The 17,846-nt window shown below is 36.7% G+C and overlaps 9 protein-coding genes across 9 annotated transcripts; 3 read left to right on the plus strand and 6 right to left on the minus strand. All coding sequences in view use genetic code 12, as the record gives it.

Annotated features, from left to right (window-relative positions):
• Window positions 1–243: 243 nt before the first annotated feature.
• On the minus strand, window positions 244–2,589 carry SPC98 (Spc98p; the record flags this gene model as incomplete). Its single annotated transcript, XM_051816200.1, has 1 exon — window positions 244–2,589. One exon carries the CDS (start codon window positions 2,587–2,589, stop codon window positions 244–246), a length of 2,346 nt encoding a protein of 781 aa, XP_051670432.1.
• Window positions 2,590–2,853: 264 nt separating this feature from the next.
• HEM1 (5-aminolevulinate synthase) lies at window positions 2,854–4,617 on the minus strand (the record flags this gene model as incomplete). Its single annotated transcript, XM_051816202.1, has 1 exon — window positions 2,854–4,617. The coding sequence occupies one exon, from the start codon at window positions 4,615–4,617 to the stop codon at window positions 2,854–2,856; it is 1,764 nt and encodes a 587-aa protein (XP_051670433.1).
• Window positions 4,618–7,171: 2,554 nt separating this feature from the next.
• Window positions 7,172–8,182, plus strand: ADH5 (Adh5p; the record flags this gene model as incomplete). Its single annotated transcript, XM_051816203.1, has 1 exon — window positions 7,172–8,182. The coding sequence occupies one exon, from the start codon at window positions 7,172–7,174 to the stop codon at window positions 8,180–8,182; it is 1,011 nt and encodes a 336-aa protein (XP_051670434.1).
• A 135-nt stretch (window positions 8,183–8,317) lies between these two features.
• CCE1 (cruciform cutting endonuclease) lies at window positions 8,318–9,385 on the minus strand (the record flags this gene model as incomplete). Its single annotated transcript, XM_051816204.1, has 1 exon — window positions 8,318–9,385. The coding sequence occupies one exon, from the start codon at window positions 9,383–9,385 to the stop codon at window positions 8,318–8,320; it is 1,068 nt and encodes a 355-aa protein (XP_051670435.1).
• Window positions 9,386–11,469: 2,084 nt separating this feature from the next.
• Window positions 11,470–11,703, plus strand: CANMA_003978 (uncharacterized protein; the record flags this gene model as incomplete). Its single annotated transcript, XM_051816205.1, has 1 exon — window positions 11,470–11,703. The coding sequence occupies one exon, from the start codon at window positions 11,470–11,472 to the stop codon at window positions 11,701–11,703; it is 234 nt and encodes a 77-aa protein (XP_051670436.1).
• A 673-nt stretch (window positions 11,704–12,376) lies between these two features.
• Window positions 12,377–14,083, minus strand: TRM1 (tRNA (guanine26-N2)-dimethyltransferase; the record flags this gene model as incomplete). Its single annotated transcript, XM_051816206.1, has 1 exon — window positions 12,377–14,083. One exon carries the CDS (start codon window positions 14,081–14,083, stop codon window positions 12,377–12,379), a length of 1,707 nt encoding a protein of 568 aa, XP_051670437.1.
• A 147-nt stretch (window positions 14,084–14,230) lies between these two features.
• TEN1 (Ten1p) lies at window positions 14,231–14,599 on the minus strand (the record flags this gene model as incomplete). Its single annotated transcript, XM_051816207.1, has 1 exon — window positions 14,231–14,599. The coding sequence occupies one exon, from the start codon at window positions 14,597–14,599 to the stop codon at window positions 14,231–14,233; it is 369 nt and encodes a 122-aa protein (XP_051670438.1).
• A 558-nt stretch (window positions 14,600–15,157) lies between these two features.
• CANMA_003981 (uncharacterized protein) lies at window positions 15,158–16,150 on the minus strand (the record flags this gene model as incomplete). The annotated part of the gene is made up of 1 exon (XM_051816208.1): window positions 15,158–16,150. One exon carries the CDS (start codon window positions 16,148–16,150, stop codon window positions 15,158–15,160), a length of 993 nt encoding a protein of 330 aa, XP_051670439.1.
• A 249-nt stretch (window positions 16,151–16,399) lies between these two features.
• CANMA_003982 (palmitoyltransferase) lies at window positions 16,400–17,479 on the plus strand (the record flags this gene model as incomplete). Its single annotated transcript, XM_051816209.1, has 2 exons — window positions 16,400–16,888; window positions 17,066–17,479. The coding sequence occupies 2 exons, from the start codon at window positions 16,400–16,402 to the stop codon at window positions 17,477–17,479; spliced, it is 903 nt and encodes a 300-aa protein (XP_051670440.1).
• Window positions 17,480–17,846: the final 367 nt, after the last annotated feature.

Below are 17,846 nucleotides of genomic sequence, written 5' to 3' on the forward strand. Positions count from 1 at the left end.
AAATTTCAGTATTCCGCCCGGGAATTATTGCCCTCAGAATGATGATGAAGATCTCAAAAAGTCTTTGGTAATAGATTACAGTTCTGAAAGGCTTGATCCAATGACAGAAGGTGCCTACCCTTATTTAATTGGCAGTGTGTTTTTATTTGCTAGTATATTCTCTCATTTGATTTCAAACTTTTGTAATGACTCTAATTTCTCTCATGAATTCAACCAATCCAACCTTTCTCTAAACCTGCAATATCATAGACACTTGCCCAACTCTTTCAAGTCATTATCCAACTTCAAATCGTCTTTAAACCCATCAAGCAACGACTGATATTCGCCATTGAAAATGTCGACTCTAATCTTCTTCCACAATTTAGTCATTCGACTCAATACTTCATCAATGTCCTTCTCCAACTGATACTCTTCCTCTTGATCTATTCCTTCAAAAGCATCTCGACTATCGATGAGAACCAAGAAAGTTTCCACCATCGACAAGTATTCCTGACTAGTATTGATAAAACTAAATATCGACTGCAACATCTCATAAATTTGATCGATGAAACTAATGCTTGTCTTGGCACCCTTTGTTAATCCATTGAATAGCTTTGTATACACAATATCATCAAGGCATTTATCATGCACCGATATAAGTTCGTCAATAGTAAGCTTGTTGACAGGGAGTAAACCAGTCTCCTTTTCCGGCAACTTCATAAACAGTTTATCCAACACCACTTTGTTCTGATTATGATGGAAAAATTTGTCGACAATATTGCAATTGAAAGAAGTTTCCACCACATCGTATGATAAGTAAGCTACTAAATCATCCAAGAATTTAACCAAATGATGGCGCATAATATTGACTGCATTGATATTGGCAATCACTTTTCTATAGTTACTTCTCACACGACCGGTGATTTTCAAGTTTAATTGATTAAACTCCAAGTAATTGGACCGCAAAAGCATTTGCAAATGGCGTAGTTTCCAAAAAAAATGAAACGCCTTGAGGTATTTGACTATAGATGGTTCCAACAAGTCAAATATGGGCAAATCGGCAATCTTATAATCAATCAAGAACGAATCCCATCCGAATGTTCCCAGTTGCGGGTTGAAAATCTTGGAATCAATGCGATCGACGTTATTGCGCGTCTTAACTGATGATATTTGGATTGCATCGTGTAGTACCTGGTGTAACTGACTTGAAGTTATATCCAACGAGGGTAAATTGAATGTAGAATCTCCCTTGATGATTATCGATTCGATAAACTCATTGACCTCCATTAAGTAGTAGTTTTTAAAATTCGACAAGTGAGTGAAGAAATGGTATTTTTGGTGAACCAATTTCGTGAAAAACGTAAGCACTTCGTCATACTGTTGGTCGATTACATCAATCGTTTCATTAGTCGTCATCGATGCTAGTCCATTATGGTTGGTAAAGATAATAGTTGAATATTTGACATTAAACTCATCAACAAATTTCAATTCTTGACAATACTTGTCGAGAAAGATTAATGTTTTACCAATTTGGAAAATCTTATCTGCTAATTGAATAAATTCGGGTACTTTGTCACTATGATACTTGATTATTTGGTTGAAATTGTCGCCATCTTTGTCGAAAGATATGAAAAATTCTTGATTACGATCAACTAGTTCGCCTTTAATGATCCAAAATTCGAGTATATTGTAATAGGGTTTAACAATTAAATTGAATGTCATTATGGCAATATTCGATACGTGCTTATCACCAAATTTGGTAAACTTGTAAACATCATTAAGGAAACGGTACCCATCCAATTGTTCCATTTTGATTGAGACACGGTACAAGAAACGAAAAGTAAAAATCCACTCATAAATTGCATGATAAACAAACAATATACTAGGTGGCTGTTTGCTAAACACCTGATTCAAGTCTTGAGTATACCGTTGCAACTCAGTTTCCAATAACGCAACGAATGCTCCTTTTATAGCCAGTGATAGCCTACCTTTATGCCTGTCAACAAAAACATTCAATTGTTTGTACAACAAAGCATATTCAAACAACGTTTTCAAGAATGAACTATAGCTATTGTTTATTGACTGTGGTATCTCAATTCGTTTAAAGTCATTTGAAAATGTAAACAATTTTGAATCTAGACCCATTAAAGTATACGGCAAATAGGTTAATATTGTCTCTTCAGGCAAAGTTTCGTAATACGGTTGGATTATTTGAGCTAGTGTTTTATCGTTCGTATTTATTGGAGCTAAATCGGTGGTGGTATCACCTCTGTTGGTGTCATTCAAGCGTTCATCAGTGTTGGTATCTCGCAAGGTATCAAAAAACACTAAATAATTGGCAATTTGATCCAATGATCGATGTTGAGTTAGTGTGTTTATTAGTGTTTGAAACTGGGCCCATTCTTGTTTCAAGCCATTGCTGAGAAAATCCTGTTTGTATTTGTTGATAATGTGTGATATATCTTCACTTATAGGTTGAGCTCTGATTAATGACGTATATAGCTCATTGGCAACACTTTGAATGTACTCTTCACCAAGCTGAGCAGGTATTAATGAATTCACTATCCGGTTAACGTAAAGCTTAATTACCTGTGGTTTATCGAGGGACATTATGGGGGGAGAAGCACTATTGTAGGGTGATCTGAGGACTTAATGGATTTAGCTATTCTGGTACTTTTATAGCTTTTAGTTTGTTTACGTTTTTATTTTATTTTTTTATTTTTTATTTTTCGATCTCGCGTGTTGAAAAACTACCATAGAAGTTGTACTTGAAGCGATACTGGCATATATTTCAGATAAACAAAGAAACGTAATACGTAATATAAAAATGGATCAAGACTGTTTTTCAATCCTGTTAAAAGCTCGGTGAAGCCCCTACAAAGTGACACCTGATGAAACACCCAATGGGGCGACGATTGGGTCAACAACATTTGGGTTCAAATCAGTATCAGCTAATGCCAATTGTTCATCAGTCCAAATATGTTGAATTGGAGCAGAATCAGCCTGGCCAACACCACATAAACCACCGGCTTGGGTCCAGTCGTTGATTCTCTTTAAGCTCAATTCATTAAACACGTCGTCAACAGCTTCAATCAAATGATTAGAGATTTCTGGCCCATGACCTGGAGTAGGTGTGATTCTCAATCTCTCTTCACCAATTGGCACAGTTGGGAAGTTGATAGCTTGAACGTAAATCCTGTGTTTATCTAATAACAAGTCAGAGGCTCTCTTTGCATCATAAGCGTTACCCACCAAAACTGGAACAATGTGGGATGGGTTAGGAATAACAGGCAATCCCAACTTGTTCATATTGTCCTTGACATATCTCGTGTTTTTCTGTTGCGCAATACGATCCTTCAATGTAGCTCTTTGGTAACGAATTGACTCAGCGGCACCGGCCATAACTGCTGGTGGCAAACTAGTGGTAAAGATGAATCCAGGAGCATAACATCTAAACCAATCAATCATGTTGGCCTTACCAGTAACATAACCTCCAACACATCCATAAGCCTTACCAAGTGTTCCGGTAACCATGTCGACTCTGTTCATGACCGTTTCAATTTCAGCGGGGTTGATACCCAGTTTCAAATGAGCTTCAAAGTTCAAGTGTTCAGCAACACCGGCTCCATGTGGACCATACATACCAACAGCGTGAACTTCATCCAAAAAGGTGACAGCACCGTACTTCTCAGCCAAGTCACAAATGGCTTCAATAGGAGCTACAGACCCACACATTGAATAAACCGATTCAAATGCAATCAATTTAGGAACTGATTTTGGATATTGAGCCAATTTCTCTTCCAAATCGGCCAAGTTGTTGTGCTTGAAAATATGCTTCTTTGCACGAGAGTTTCTAATACCTTGAATCATAGATGCGTGGTTCAATTCATCAGAAAAGATGACCAAGTCTTTAATCTTTTGTCCAAATAATGACAACACGGCGTCATTGGCAACAAAACATGAACTGAAAACCAACGCCGCTTCATGCTTATGCAAAGCCGCCAATTCAGACTCCAACTTTATGGCATGGGCATTATGGCCAGCAATGTTTCTAGTTCCACCGGCACCGGACCCATACTTGTCCAAAACACGTTTCATTTCATTCAAGGTTGATTCATTTTTTCCCATTCCGAGGTAATCATTTGAACACCAAACGGTAACTTTATCCTCCTCTTGAGCACGATGAGCTTTTGGAAACTCATTCGCTAAACGGTTGATGTTGTTGAAGAAACGGTACGACTTATCGGTTCTCTTTTTATTCAAATCTTCGTTCAAAAATCCTTGGAAATCAAATTTCTTCTCATTTCCAGTAAAGTTGATTTGAGCACCAGTCAATTTGTCATTTGTCAAGCGGTATGGTGATGCTGGTGGAGGTGGAACAAAAGCTGAAGCATCAACATTAGGAGTAGCTGAACGACTGACACTTGCTCTTCTTGGGTTGGTAGCGGAAGAGTAAGATCTGGTGGCTTGGTGCTGTTGTTGTTGCTCTTGAGCGTGAAGTGCATTAGCCATGTAAGGACATTGGCGAGCACGTTGAGCTAAACCACCTGAAGATCTACTCAATTGACGCATTGCTTGGGTCGAAGTAGATTGAACAAATGGGCAGACCGACATGGAAACTTTGATGACAGACTCCATCTTTGAAATAGGAAATGTAGCCAAAACAATAAATTTAGAAAGTAAAAGACCTAATTGAAGATGAGTGAGTGTCCTCTAGATCTTATTTAAATATATATGTTTTATTGATAAAGAAGAAGAAGAAGTAAAAAATGAAATCTGGTCTGATATTTTTTTTTCTTTGTTGGTTGGTTTATGTCAAATTGTAACACAATACATTTTGAAAAATTTTTGTCGAGGTGAGAGCGCGAGAAAGAGTGAGAGATGGATGGATGATGACATTTTAATTGTTTTCATTTTCCGCGCTGTTTAACATCTGCATATGACTAATACATGAAGTTATTCTAGACCTAATAGTTGGGGAAGGTTAGCTTTTGCAGTGTGATCTTTTCTAACAACCGAAGGCTATCTTGTTCTAATGTAGCAAACATGTTTGATTACAGGTTGCTTTAAGTAACACCTGGGCTGTCCAATAGCTTTGATCAAAGACAGTAATTGCTCAATTGGGTTTAGAAGTCCATAATGATGTCCTGTATATAAACTATTGCAACAACAGAAAAAAAAAGAAATTTAAAAATTGAAGTTTGAAGTGTTGATTTGAAAAGCGGAGGTGCTCATTGGTGGGAACTGTATTGCAATGTTTTATATCATCGTTTGGTGGGATATAGGACACCCTATGAGTAGATTGCTTGCCAATGTAGTGACCTCCACTTCTGATGCATATAGCATATTTCCTAACACTTAGAGCAAGTATATCCCCAGAACAATAATGTGTGTTAATTGACGAATTATCAGCGGCAATTTTAGTCTCCGCTGTTGCATTGCCTAAAACGGAAGAACGCAGCAACAAATAATAAAATATATACTCCCCCTCTTCCATGACATTTTAGTATTAACTCTCTTCTAATTTGCTGAAATATATAGCCGTAACCGGTAATGGATGATTTTGTCGCTCAGGGCAAGTAGAAGGAGGGAAGAAAGAGGACCAAAGATATTTTAGTAAGCACAAGAATAAAGTGGGTCTTATAGTAAAGTGCCAGTTACTGTCATATTGAAACTATCTGAATTCAATAGCACGTTAAGCTCTGCCTATCCGTATCAAAGGTTGCAATATAGTTTCAAGCTGTTCGAGCTGTTGCTGGATTTACTACATTGCTGCTGTTTCGTCAATGTAAGATCTAATAGATAACCAGAAGCATACTTTATAGAAAATGATATTAGTAGATGATATCTTTTTCAACTTGAAGCGAGATAAAGGATCTTAGTGTGCACTATCTCTTGTCCCCAGATTGACAAAGCATAAAAGTAATAGACCTTTTCGAATCACCTCTGACTGGGTTGTAAAAATATTGCATTCTTTCTTAATTACAGTATGAACCAAAGAGAAAGAGATTGGTTGCCACACTTGAAAGGTGAAAGAGGAAGAAAGAAAGAAAACGCAATTTCTGTTCCTATTATTTATTTAATTTGTCTCTACATGGAACAAAACAATAGGATGCAAAAAGTAAAAGCAAGGAAAAACTCCGAGATCCGTAACTGGTGGTTATGAGAGATAGACTGTGAAACACTTTGGTAATCTATCTTAAGACAGAGATTGTGTAGGACTAATCTAAATGTATCTGAAAAGATTCTCACGAAAATAAAACATCCAAAAAATACAATAGGAAAGTAGCTATAAAGTCTTTAATATCTATGCATATGGGTAAAAGATCCTACTTGAAAAGTAATTGGCCCTCTTACTTTCCTTTATTGGTTCCACCCACTCTCCTTAGTCCCACCCTTCCTTATATTGGTAGCAGTGTTGTAAATCAGCAGTTCAACGCCTCATTGACTGCTCATTCTTTTTTCTACCCTGTTTTACATTTTACAAAGTGGTATGATTTTTTGCAAAAACAAAGGGGAGAGAAACGGAGTAAACTAATTAAGAAAAAGTCCGTCTGTCCTTTTTTATAGTTTCAAAAGTTGATCTAGATCATATTTTCAACAACTCTTGTTCTTTTTTTGGTAAAAGTAAGGAATTGATGCTTTGATGCAAAAGCCAAAGCAAATTCATGAAATATTACGTTTGCTATTTGTAGCTTTACTCCCTAAGGTTTATTTTTTCACTGTTTTATACACAAACTGGTGTATTCTGTAATCTCTCTCTCCTGACAAGAAAAAAAAAAAGATCAAACATTATCATCATCATCCACACCACCAGAATTTCAATTACGACAGGTGGCATGATGATGCATATACAGCAAAATATGCAACAACAACAACAACAACAACAACAAAAATCAATTGATGTTACATATATAAATTGACGATTTGTATTGTCATTAAAAAGAATAAATGGTTAATTACTAACGGAGAACTCGGGGTTTAAGTTAATCTCTTTACAAAGAATACACTAAAAATAATACATCTTGTGGGGAGATAAATAATAATTAGCAATTATCTCCTATTTTTTTGGCATTTTCCAATTTAAATGTTTCGTTTATTCCATCATTCATTTAAATACATACCAAGTTTGAAATCAATTAAACCAGCAACAGCAATTACATCTTATTCATCAATTCCATTAATTCGCAACATGTCAATTCCATCAACTCAATATGGGTTCGTTTATACCAAACAATCGGGACTCAATTTACAATCCAATTTGCCGGTGCATAAGCCCAAGGCAGGACAATTGTTGTTGAAGATTGATGCTGTTGGATTGTGTCATTCTGACTTGCATGTCATCTACGAAGGTTTAGATTGTGGTGACAATTATGTCATGGGCCATGAAATTGCCGGCACTGTCGCTGCTGTTGGTTCCGATGTGACTAGCTTTAAAGTTGGCGACCGTGTTGCATGTGTTGGGCCCAATGGGTGTGGTGGGTGTAAGTATTGTCGTGGTTCTATTGATAATGTGTGTAAACGCGCCTTTGGCGATTGGTTTGGCTTGGGGTATGATGGTGGGTACCAGCAGTACTTGTTAGTTACTAGACCACGCAATTTGGCGCGCATTCCTGAAAATGTATCATCGGATGTGGCTGCTGCTTCGACTGATGCCGTGTTGACGCCTTATCATGCCATCAAGATGGCTAAAGTTTCGCCTACTTCGAATGTGTTGTTAGTTGGTGCTGGTGGATTAGGTGGCAATGCCATCCAAGTTGCCAAGGCATTTGGAGCCAAGGTCACGGTGTTGGATAAAAAGAAGGAGGCCCGTGACCAAGCAAAGAAGTTAGGTGCTGATGAAGTGTATGAATCTTTGCCAGGTTCAATTTTTCCCGGAACCTATTCTGCCTGTTTTGATTTTGTTTCAGTGCAAGCAACATTTGACTTGTGTCAAAAGTATGTCGAGCCCAAGGGGATCATTGTTCCTGTGGGATTGGGTGCGCCCAAGTTGTCGTTTGATTTGGGCGATTTGGCGTTGCGCGAAGTGCAAATTTTGGGTAGTTTTTGGGGAACGACTAATGATTTGGATGAAGTGTTGCAGTTGGTTAGTGAGGGTAAAGTTAAGCCTGTGGTTCAGGGTGCTAAATTGAAGGAGTTGCCCGAGTATATTGAAAAGTTGAGAAAGAATGCCTATGAGGGAAGAATTGTATTTAATCCATAGGTTAAGACGGTTGGGGATTTGTGAGTTTGGGAGTTTGGAATATTGGGATATAGTTTTACTAGTGGTTAAGTTTTATTAATTTTTTTTATATTTTTAAAATATATGTCTATCATGGGTATCACACACTGTTCTATTCTATTTTACTGTTAGTTGATATTTATCAATCACGGGTTGAATTAAATCCAAATGGAATTGATTAGCATTTTCAACAAACTCAATTAAATTGTAGTCATCATCGTCCTTCTGTTGTTGTAGGCAAGTATGAAATTGGTAAAGATGATTTAATTGACAATTGATGCAAAGATTATAAAGTAATGAATCGATTAAATCATCAGTTTTATCGCCTTTTGATAAATGCAAATGATCAAGTAATTGACACATGGTCAATTGTGAAGAAGAACCAATACTTTTTGTGCCCTCGCTGGTTCTAATGTTGTTATTTTCGTACCCTTCTAGTTGATAAAGTTTACCAAACCAAGCTAGAATCAAATCACGACGAATAATCTTGTTATTCTTCTTCAATTTTCCACTATTAATCAGTTCTTTAGTTATGAATCGATAAAGCCAAAAATGAATCAACTTCATTGAGGTCATGGGGACCACCAACGATGGATACATTTTCAGCAAGATTAAATTTTCCAATATATGGTTTGTTAAAATAGTGGGTAATGTTTTAGCATTGTTGTTTGATCGGGTACGTTGGATTTCCATGATTTTCACATTGGATAAATTAGGTGCTAAAATGTCATCGACCAAGTGGTTTGTTATATGGTTCAAGTACCTTTTCGTATCGAGGATGGTGTCTTGATGAAGTAAGTGAGTGTATAATGACCCGTATTTAGTATCGAGGTTTAATTTCTGCCAATGCGTGACAATAACTGGCCAAGCAGATAATGAAGTCAAGTTCTGTTGCGTCGCATCTGTTGCTCCTTCTACAGTGGGTCTCGTTGCTGTTGTTTTTTTTGTTGTTGTTTTGCAGTAGGAGAAGTTCTTAATACCAATATCGATAGATAATGTGTTTCTACAGGCCAAGTTGTGCCACTGAGTCAAGTATAGTTGGTATTGAGCAATGATTCCTTCAATTCGTGATGCTTTGGTTGTGCCCAAGATGGGACTTCCACAATGTAGTGCTATATCATTAAGTATGGGGATTTTATAACGGTGTAAATGTTTGGCAAGGTTAGTGATTTGTTGCTTGTTCATAAAAATAAGCCAATGATTATGTTGCCAAACCTTTGTTGGCATATTTGTTCTTTTTCTTTCTTTTTCTTTTGTCTTTTTTCGCGTTTCTCGGGATTGTCGCGATAGCAACACAGTCAAAGTGAAAACGGGTAAAGTTAAAGCTCAAAAAAATTGCAATAATTTGTGACACACAACTTTGTAATGGACAAGTTATTGTTGAAGCCACGTGTGGTTAGGAAATGAAGGTGAAGGTTACGACAACTTACAAGACATGTCATATTTTTTTTCAGTTTGAATAATAAATAATAAATAATAAATTAGTTAACTTCCCACCAATTTAAAAAAATAAAAAACAAAAAAAACGTTAAATCGCCTGTTGGGTTTATTTATTAATACGCAAAAGTAGAGAAGTGACTACATAGGAGATAAAACATTGGGGGGTGGTTGAATAGCTAAGAGGGTAAATTTATAGGTTCGAAGATTTGATGCATCTACCCAGCCTGTTTGACCGCACCGGCTATACATTCCACAATATATTTTTGTTGAAAAGGAATGTGTGTGTGTGTGTGTGTGTGTATGTGTGTTTCCATGAAAGCACAAACTTACATGTTCAAATATTTGGTACTTCGGCTATTTAACTCTGTTTCTTGAAGTAAGTATTCCAATCATCAACTATTAATTTAACCCCTTTGCATTGTGTATGTAGACTTAACTACATACAATAAGATTCTTACACAAACTTCATTTTACGATTACAGTGAGATAACACATAGTACATACACATTGTGAATACACATACCATTATCACGATAATAAACTATTAGGAGTATTAGTATACAAAAAGAAGAGATATCTTGCGTGTTTTAGGAAATGGAGGCTGTGTAAAAATGATACTTTTCATATATGTATAAAACAGTAGAAATAACCTAAAACAAATACATAATAATTATATTATATCTCCAACACGGCTGAGCCCGAAATATAATAACCTTGTAAATAAAGTTAATTAAACTAGCACGTGCACTTGTGTAGGTGTCAACGAAGGAAGGCTGTAACCTGTTGGTTGTATATTCAAAGAGAAGTATATTTATCTGATTCATCATAACCTTCGACATAATAGATGAGTGTTGTCATAGGTGGACATTATTTAGGGAAAAGGTGAACTCATGACCGTAACTTTGCTTTTCTAGAAGATTTCTTCATTAAAATGTAATATAGATATACCCAAAAAGAGAAAGAAAATGATTCTATATAATACCAAGGTGCTCTCTTTGTCTATCTTCACCAAAAGCAACTCCCACCACTCACTCACAAAATAAAACTTTGTGATGAGGTAGGCAGGTGTTTTCGTATACCACCTGCACCTTTTTAAGAAAAAAAACAAGTAAAGAAGAAAAAGAAAGGAAGTGTAGTTATTTTCTTGAGTAAAATAATTGCTGTTTTCCAATTTTCTTCAAGAGACGCGTTTTAAAGGGAAAAAAACTGAACCAATGTTTGTCAATATATTAAGACTTAAAAATCTTAATATACTGAATACCAACTTTTAAATTTCAAACAATAGTTAAGGGGGGTGGGGGGAGGTTGGATAAATAGAAGTGTAATACAATAAAATATTGGAAAGTGTATGTAGTGGGTTTATTGGTTTTGCTGTTTTGTGTGTAACGAATAATTAATTGATTAATTAAACAGTAAAATAATAATCTTTTGTGTAAAGTATCGTACTTTTTATGTTTAGTAAGGACTAAAAAAAAAATAATTAAAAATATAAAACAGAAACTCAATATAAACTCAAATCCATAGCCACACACACCACATATTCTATTACCCAAATCTTTTATTGCTCTTCTTCCCCCAGCCTCCTTTTTTTCCTCATTCTTCTCCCTCTTCTTCATTTAAAATAATGTATTCCTTTATATTTCCTATTTGAGATTAAATAAAACAACCTTGGGAGACCTCGTTTGAAATGACAATATAAATACATCATCAAATTTCCCTCAACGCAATTTGGTTCAAGATACTTTTTTGATCATCTATCCAAAAACTACACATTTTTCTACTTTGGTCACTATCTAAATATATATATATATATATATATATCACACACAATGCAATACTCAACTGTATTAATCACTTTGGCTACATTCACCACCACTTTAGTCATGGCAGAAGGTGAAAATGACACTTCCGTTGCCAACAGTACTACTTCAGCTGTTAATGGTACTGCTGGCACTAATGATACTACTACTGCTACTTCATCTGGTCTTGCTGGTGCTTTACAATTGGGCACTGCTGGTACTATTGGTGCTTTAGCTGCTGGTGCCATTGCTTTGATTATTTAGAGTATATAACTCCTATATGGCAGAAGATAGTTATGTGTATGGAGGGCTAAAGATGCAAAGAGAGCGAGGCTTTTCTTTAAAACACCCTTGGTTGTTTCTGCTGTTGTTGCTGTTGTCTGAGTGTGTATAATTTAAATATATATATTTATATATATTAACAACTAAATTAATTCTACTTGTTTTAAACCAGTTTCTACAAGTCGACTTACAAGCACAGTAAGTGGACTCTACTTATTGCTACTCTCTTTTCTTTCCTAGTTTGTGTTTTCACCTCTTCACTTCATTTTTGGTTGTATAAATATCAACAGGGGGGGGTAAGAAGTACATGATCATCACCACTGCCAAAAAAGAAAAATTTACAGACAGACAAACCAGCCTACATTATATATCTTTGTTACGTCATGTCTTCTTTGTTTAATACTCCTTTATATCGCTATAGTACAGCAAATAAAAGCCTCGTTTGGTTGCGAAAAAAAACAAAAATTCAAAAATTAAATAGAAATGAAATTGAAAAAATAATGACAAGTTCGGAAACTCCTGCCATATCTCCTCGCGTTTTTGTTAGCATGAAAATTGGTCGTATTAGACAAATAACAACAGAATATACAACTACACAGAATATAGCACATGCCTGAAAATTCATATATATATATATATATATTTGTGTACATGTCTACTTTGGTCTTGCCATGGGACCCCAATTCTTTGTTGGATTTTCTTGAAATCTAACCATCTTCACTTTGCGCAATTGCAGAATCTTATCACTTTCATCATTAGAAGTGTCAAAATCAATAGCACCATCATCATCATTAGTTGCCGCTTCATTTGTTCCTTCATTCTCTTTCTTTTTAAAATAGTTGAGAATATGTGCACCCACCGATTTCTCATTCAAGTTAGGACTATAGGTTACATCTTGTTCCAAACGGACCAACTTATCAGTAATCTTTTCATTCAAAACACCCTCAGACGCCAATTTCAACTTCATTTCTTCAATGTAGGCCTTGTTTTGTTTTATTGTCCATTGACGAATAATTTCAAGATTCTTGTCCCATGGTATATCACTCTTTATACAATTCTTTTTCGCGTGCGTTAAACTCAATTTATAACCCAAGTTCCCCACTGCTTTGCTATATTCATCGATTGATATTGGTGGTGATTTAAACATCGAGCTCAAATGATTCAAATTGTAGAAAAATGGCACTGTATCCAATTCGGCTTGTGCCAACGTCAACATTCCCTTTATACGTTCTGACGTCTTGTATACTTGCTTATCGCATTTGTGATTAATGTTAAGGATCTTGTTGATAAAGTTTTGATTATGCAAGGGACCAGCGTACATGGGACCAGCAACAGTATACGTACTACCACAAAATTGACAGTGACTATTGGCTTGACCCACAAGTTTTGGGTAGACATATTTATTATCGTTTCTGATTCCCAATGGCTGTACAACTTTATGTCCACATCCATTACATCCAAAAGTCAACATCGTTTCACTGGCCACATTCTTCACCCTAATGGGGCTCGTTTTCACTTTGACCCACACTCGGAAATAATAATCAATACTCAAACTCAACATTGGTTCAATTGATTTCTTGTACTTGGCAGCAGTAGATGCAATGGACTGTAGCATCAACCGGATCCCCACTTCATGATTGGTTTCACTATTGATATAAGAGTTGCCGAAATTGTTACCTCCATACAAGGCAAAACATTTTTCTGGGTATCCACTCCCTGCCAACACAGCAGCATCGGTACATGTAACCAACAACATTCCATCTTCTTCTATGCATTGTATTGCTGAGTCAATAAATGGAGATGCAGTTCCATATGGATCAAGATCAACAATATTGAATTTATTCGTGGTTGACGCCATAAACTTGATGGCATCGCCTTGATTGGCAATAACTTTGCCCGTAAGTTTATTGTGTTCGATATTCCTATTAATTGACGTCACTGCATCGGGTGATAAATCATTGGCTACAATTTTGTAAACGTGGGGAATCTCTAATCCATACCGACACGATCTCAACCCCGAGGCCGATAATGCTTCCAAAATGGTTAATCCAAGCAATTTACGTTTCTTGTTTTTGTTTTTATTCTTCAATTCTTCTTGCTCAGCACGGAGTTGATCGTATGCTATTATGGATAATGTAGATATGTCTCTGTTGAATTGTTGAATCGGGTTGTAAAACACCTCATCTTTTTTCGGAGTCAAAATGGTTGCTTTTCCTTCACTGGTGTAGTTGAACGTGGATGACTCTGTGTGATTTGCATTGGTAACAGTTTGCACTGGAGTTTGTTGCACAACCTTAGACCCCTCTTTGTTTGATGTAGCCATGGCAAGGTTCTTGATTAATGAACGTAATCGTCGGTACATAAATGATTCTGATGGATTTGGAAAAAAAAAATTCCGAAAAAAAAGAGAAGGGAAAACTTATTCCTGGAGATGCGCGAATTGTGTACTTCTGCATACAGTGATTTATCCAAACACCTGCTCCTCCAATGAAACCAAAGAAAGGATGGTTTACATTATTTTCATTTCACTCATATACTCCAACACTCGTAGTTTCTCAATGGTGACATCCAGCCAATTCATATCACAAATTGACATTGGATCAACCTTCTTCCCATCAAAGTGACCATCAATCTCAATAACATTGCCCTTTTCAAAATTCAAACTTGACTGCATATTCAGTAGTATAGCTCGTATGTTAATCTCAAATATATGTGTATCGATATTGGAAAGCGTGGGGATCTTCCCCACCGATAGAATGAAGGTACTTGGATCGTAGTTGACTATCTGACAAAACAAGCGAATATGTTTAGGAGAACGATCTGATGCACTAGGTAGAAGTTCAGGTAGTAAACTAGGCAGTACGACGATTTGCGTCATGATTGTGGATGTGCCATAAGGTGGCTTCAATAATCTTGTTGCCCGACTCTATGCAAGAGGGCCACAGACGCAAAAGAAGAAAAAAATCCAAAATCCAAAATCCAAAAGCCAAAGACGAAAAACAAAATATAAGTCATGAACTACTAATATATACCACGCCACAAAGCTTTCATCCCACCACATGTCTACTGAATCATATAATTTAACTGAAGACGATGCTTACCTAGAGTATGACTCGGAATATGCCACATCCGGCGATGAATCTCTGCTGTTGGAGTCTTACAATGCTCTCTCGGCCCAAGAGCAATGGGAAGAAAGCATGAACCAGATCCAGATGGTTTTGGGCCTTGTATTGTTCCCATTGGTTGGAAAATTACTAGGGAGAAGGTTTAGCAAAATTGTGTGGAGGCGATTTGCCGATTGGTGGTGGGTATAGCAAGAAGTGGTGAGAAATTGTGAAAGCTAGAGAAAGCTAGAGAAAGCTAGGCAAGGCGAGGTATGGTTCAGAGATATAGATTACCAGGCAGTTACTTTAAAGAAAACAGTTTATACAGATTCCTATAGAGTATTTACCAATTGAGCAAAGTCACCACTGATTTGCTGCTCAACATATTCTCGAAAAATCAATGCAACAAACGGCTGAGTAATTCCATAGCTAATACGACGTAGCAAGTTGTTTACATACTTTAAATACTCTTCATTGCCCATATTTGAATCCTGTGAATTTGCTGAAATTCCCGAGAAGATTGACGACTCGTCATCATTTTTTACCTTGGATGGAGAAGATGTTACACTTGTTTCACCCTGGATGCTCTGTTGCAACCGTTGATAAATCTCCAAAATCAACTTGAATGTGATTTTATATATAAACAAGTTATCCAACTTGATATTAATTTCCAATTTCTCGATAAGTAATTGTTTCGAATTTAACTTAATGGGAGATGTGTTTGCTGTATATAGGGCCCCGCTAGTACTACCATTTGACACCATGCGTTTTGGGGTATGTGGAGCAGATCCAAATGATGAGGTCGTACTATCGCGACTATACTGTGGTGCTTGTTTCACGGGCACGTCGATATCAAAATTCTTAAGAATGGTCACCATATTTTTGACGAAACGCACTTGATATGGCGGCTGTAGTGATTGTGTTACTTGACCTGAGTTTATCACATGTTTGACTGATTGATCAGGAGTGGACTGCCGCAAAGCTTCGTCTTTTAACGCTGTTGGTGTCGCCGATCTTCGTTCTTGTATACTATTCAATTTGTTTAAATATCGCTTCTGTTGTAAATTCTGTTGTTTATAAATATCTTCATCCATTTGTAACGCTTTGAGTAAGTTGCCTAGCGAGATATTTAGTTTCAAAAGTTTACTTGCTTCGATGGGGAATTTGTATGGCTCATCATTCAACTTGATGAGATCTTGATGATATATTTTGTAAACATTGAGAAACTGCGTCGTGCGGTCTGAACTAAATGGAACTGAATCTAGTAGTCCTTGAACATGGGCGATCTCCTCCTCAAGAATTGCTGAGTAGGATGCACTGGTCATTATTTGTTTGTGCACACACTGAGAGACGCTTAGGGTGGTAAACTGTGGTGGTCGGTAGTTGGTAGTAGAAGAAACTTTTGACAGCCTCGCTTCGTCGTTCCACTTTTTTATTTGGGTCCTCGTCTAAAACAAAAAATTAATTCTTTTTCTTCTCTATGGGTTTTCCTATTTGGGTTATTAAAGTACACGCGTTGAATAAAACTTCTTTTTTAACAAAAGGAGAGAAACTTTCTGGTGTGCTATAACGAAATGTTTTTCAGGCTTATACTTGGAATAAGTATAACTTCATTTTTACTAACTATTCTTCTCGTCTTGGGAGACTCGCCGAGTTTCAGAAACACACCGATACAACATGCAAGACATCAGTTGATCCAATTGTTTGGTAAATTGAATAATTTTTACAATTATGTTGATCAAAAAACTAATGGCAAGTTTGTTCAATATCTTGGATGGTTGGTGCCCATAGGTTACCTCATTGTCATAACTGTTTGCTTTCAACAGTTTTGGGTCAAGACAAAACCAATGATTGAAGTGGGCTCAATCGAGTTGAGTTATATTCTACTATCAATGGCCCTTGTTTACGTCGCCACGGTTCTTTGTGTATTGAGTGATCCTGGTCTTGTCGATTCCAAATCGTTAAAAGGATATCCATATCAGCCAAATCAACTAATATTCTTTAGGGACAACAAGTGCAACACTTGTCAGATCGTTAAACCGGCAAGGTCAAAACACTGTTCTGTATGTGGCCATTGTTTCTTGTTATACGACCATCATTGCGTATGGGTTAATAATTGCATTGGTTGGCGAAATTACAAATGGTTTATGCTATTCCTTGTTTCCAATATAAACATGCTTGCATATGGTGGAGTTCTATGCTATGATGCATTGTGGCCGCAAATAACCCATATATCACAGCTATGGACGGTAATTACGAGAACGACTGATGCAAACAAGGTTACGGGTATTTTCCTCATCATATGCATTATTTTCACACCAATCGTTGTGCTCTTTACCGGGTTGCACCTAAGATATATATACTTGGGAGTTACTACAAACGAGTTGGATAAGTGGGGTGAAATTGAGCACCTTGTCGAACTAGAGTTGTTGTACAAAGTCTCACCCAGTATAGATAATGAGGTGTATGTTGAGAAAGCAAGGGACTCATCTGGAGCCACCGTGTATATAAGTTTGAAAGATGAGACAATTTTGCTCCACGAGGCCAAATCATTGGGTTATGATATCACCCCAGTAGTGTCTGTTGTTGATGACTTGGTAAATGACTACGATCGAGGGTTTTGGAACAATTTTAAAGATAGGGTGCTAGTGTAAGGCGTGTCTTGTTTATAGAGATTTCGTGTTTAAGCCATTCCAATAACTCACCTCCAAACACTCTGTTTATCTCTCCAACAGAGAGTCTATTCCTTTACTGCATCTCACAACAGATATCACTCTACAACTCCACTCTCACTCCTTATGTCTAATGTATTTCATCAACTCAGCGTACCCCGGGCTGCTCAAGGCTCTTTCTGTAAGGAGAGAGAAAGAGAGGGGTGGAGCAGTAAACAAAAACATTCGAAAAAAAAATTTTGAGATAAGTTTTGTCGTAAATTATAGTCCACAATTGTACCAACAAATTTCAAACCGGAATAATATACTCTACTACTCCCTTCAGCTATAACAACGGTGTTCGGATAAA

Source organism: Candida margitis, assembly GCF_024628925.1.
Source record: "Candida margitis strain CBS 14175 chromosome Unknown scaffold48, whole genome shotgun sequence".
NCBI lineage: Eukaryota > Fungi > Ascomycota > Pichiomycetes > Serinales > Debaryomycetaceae > Lodderomyces > Lodderomyces margitis.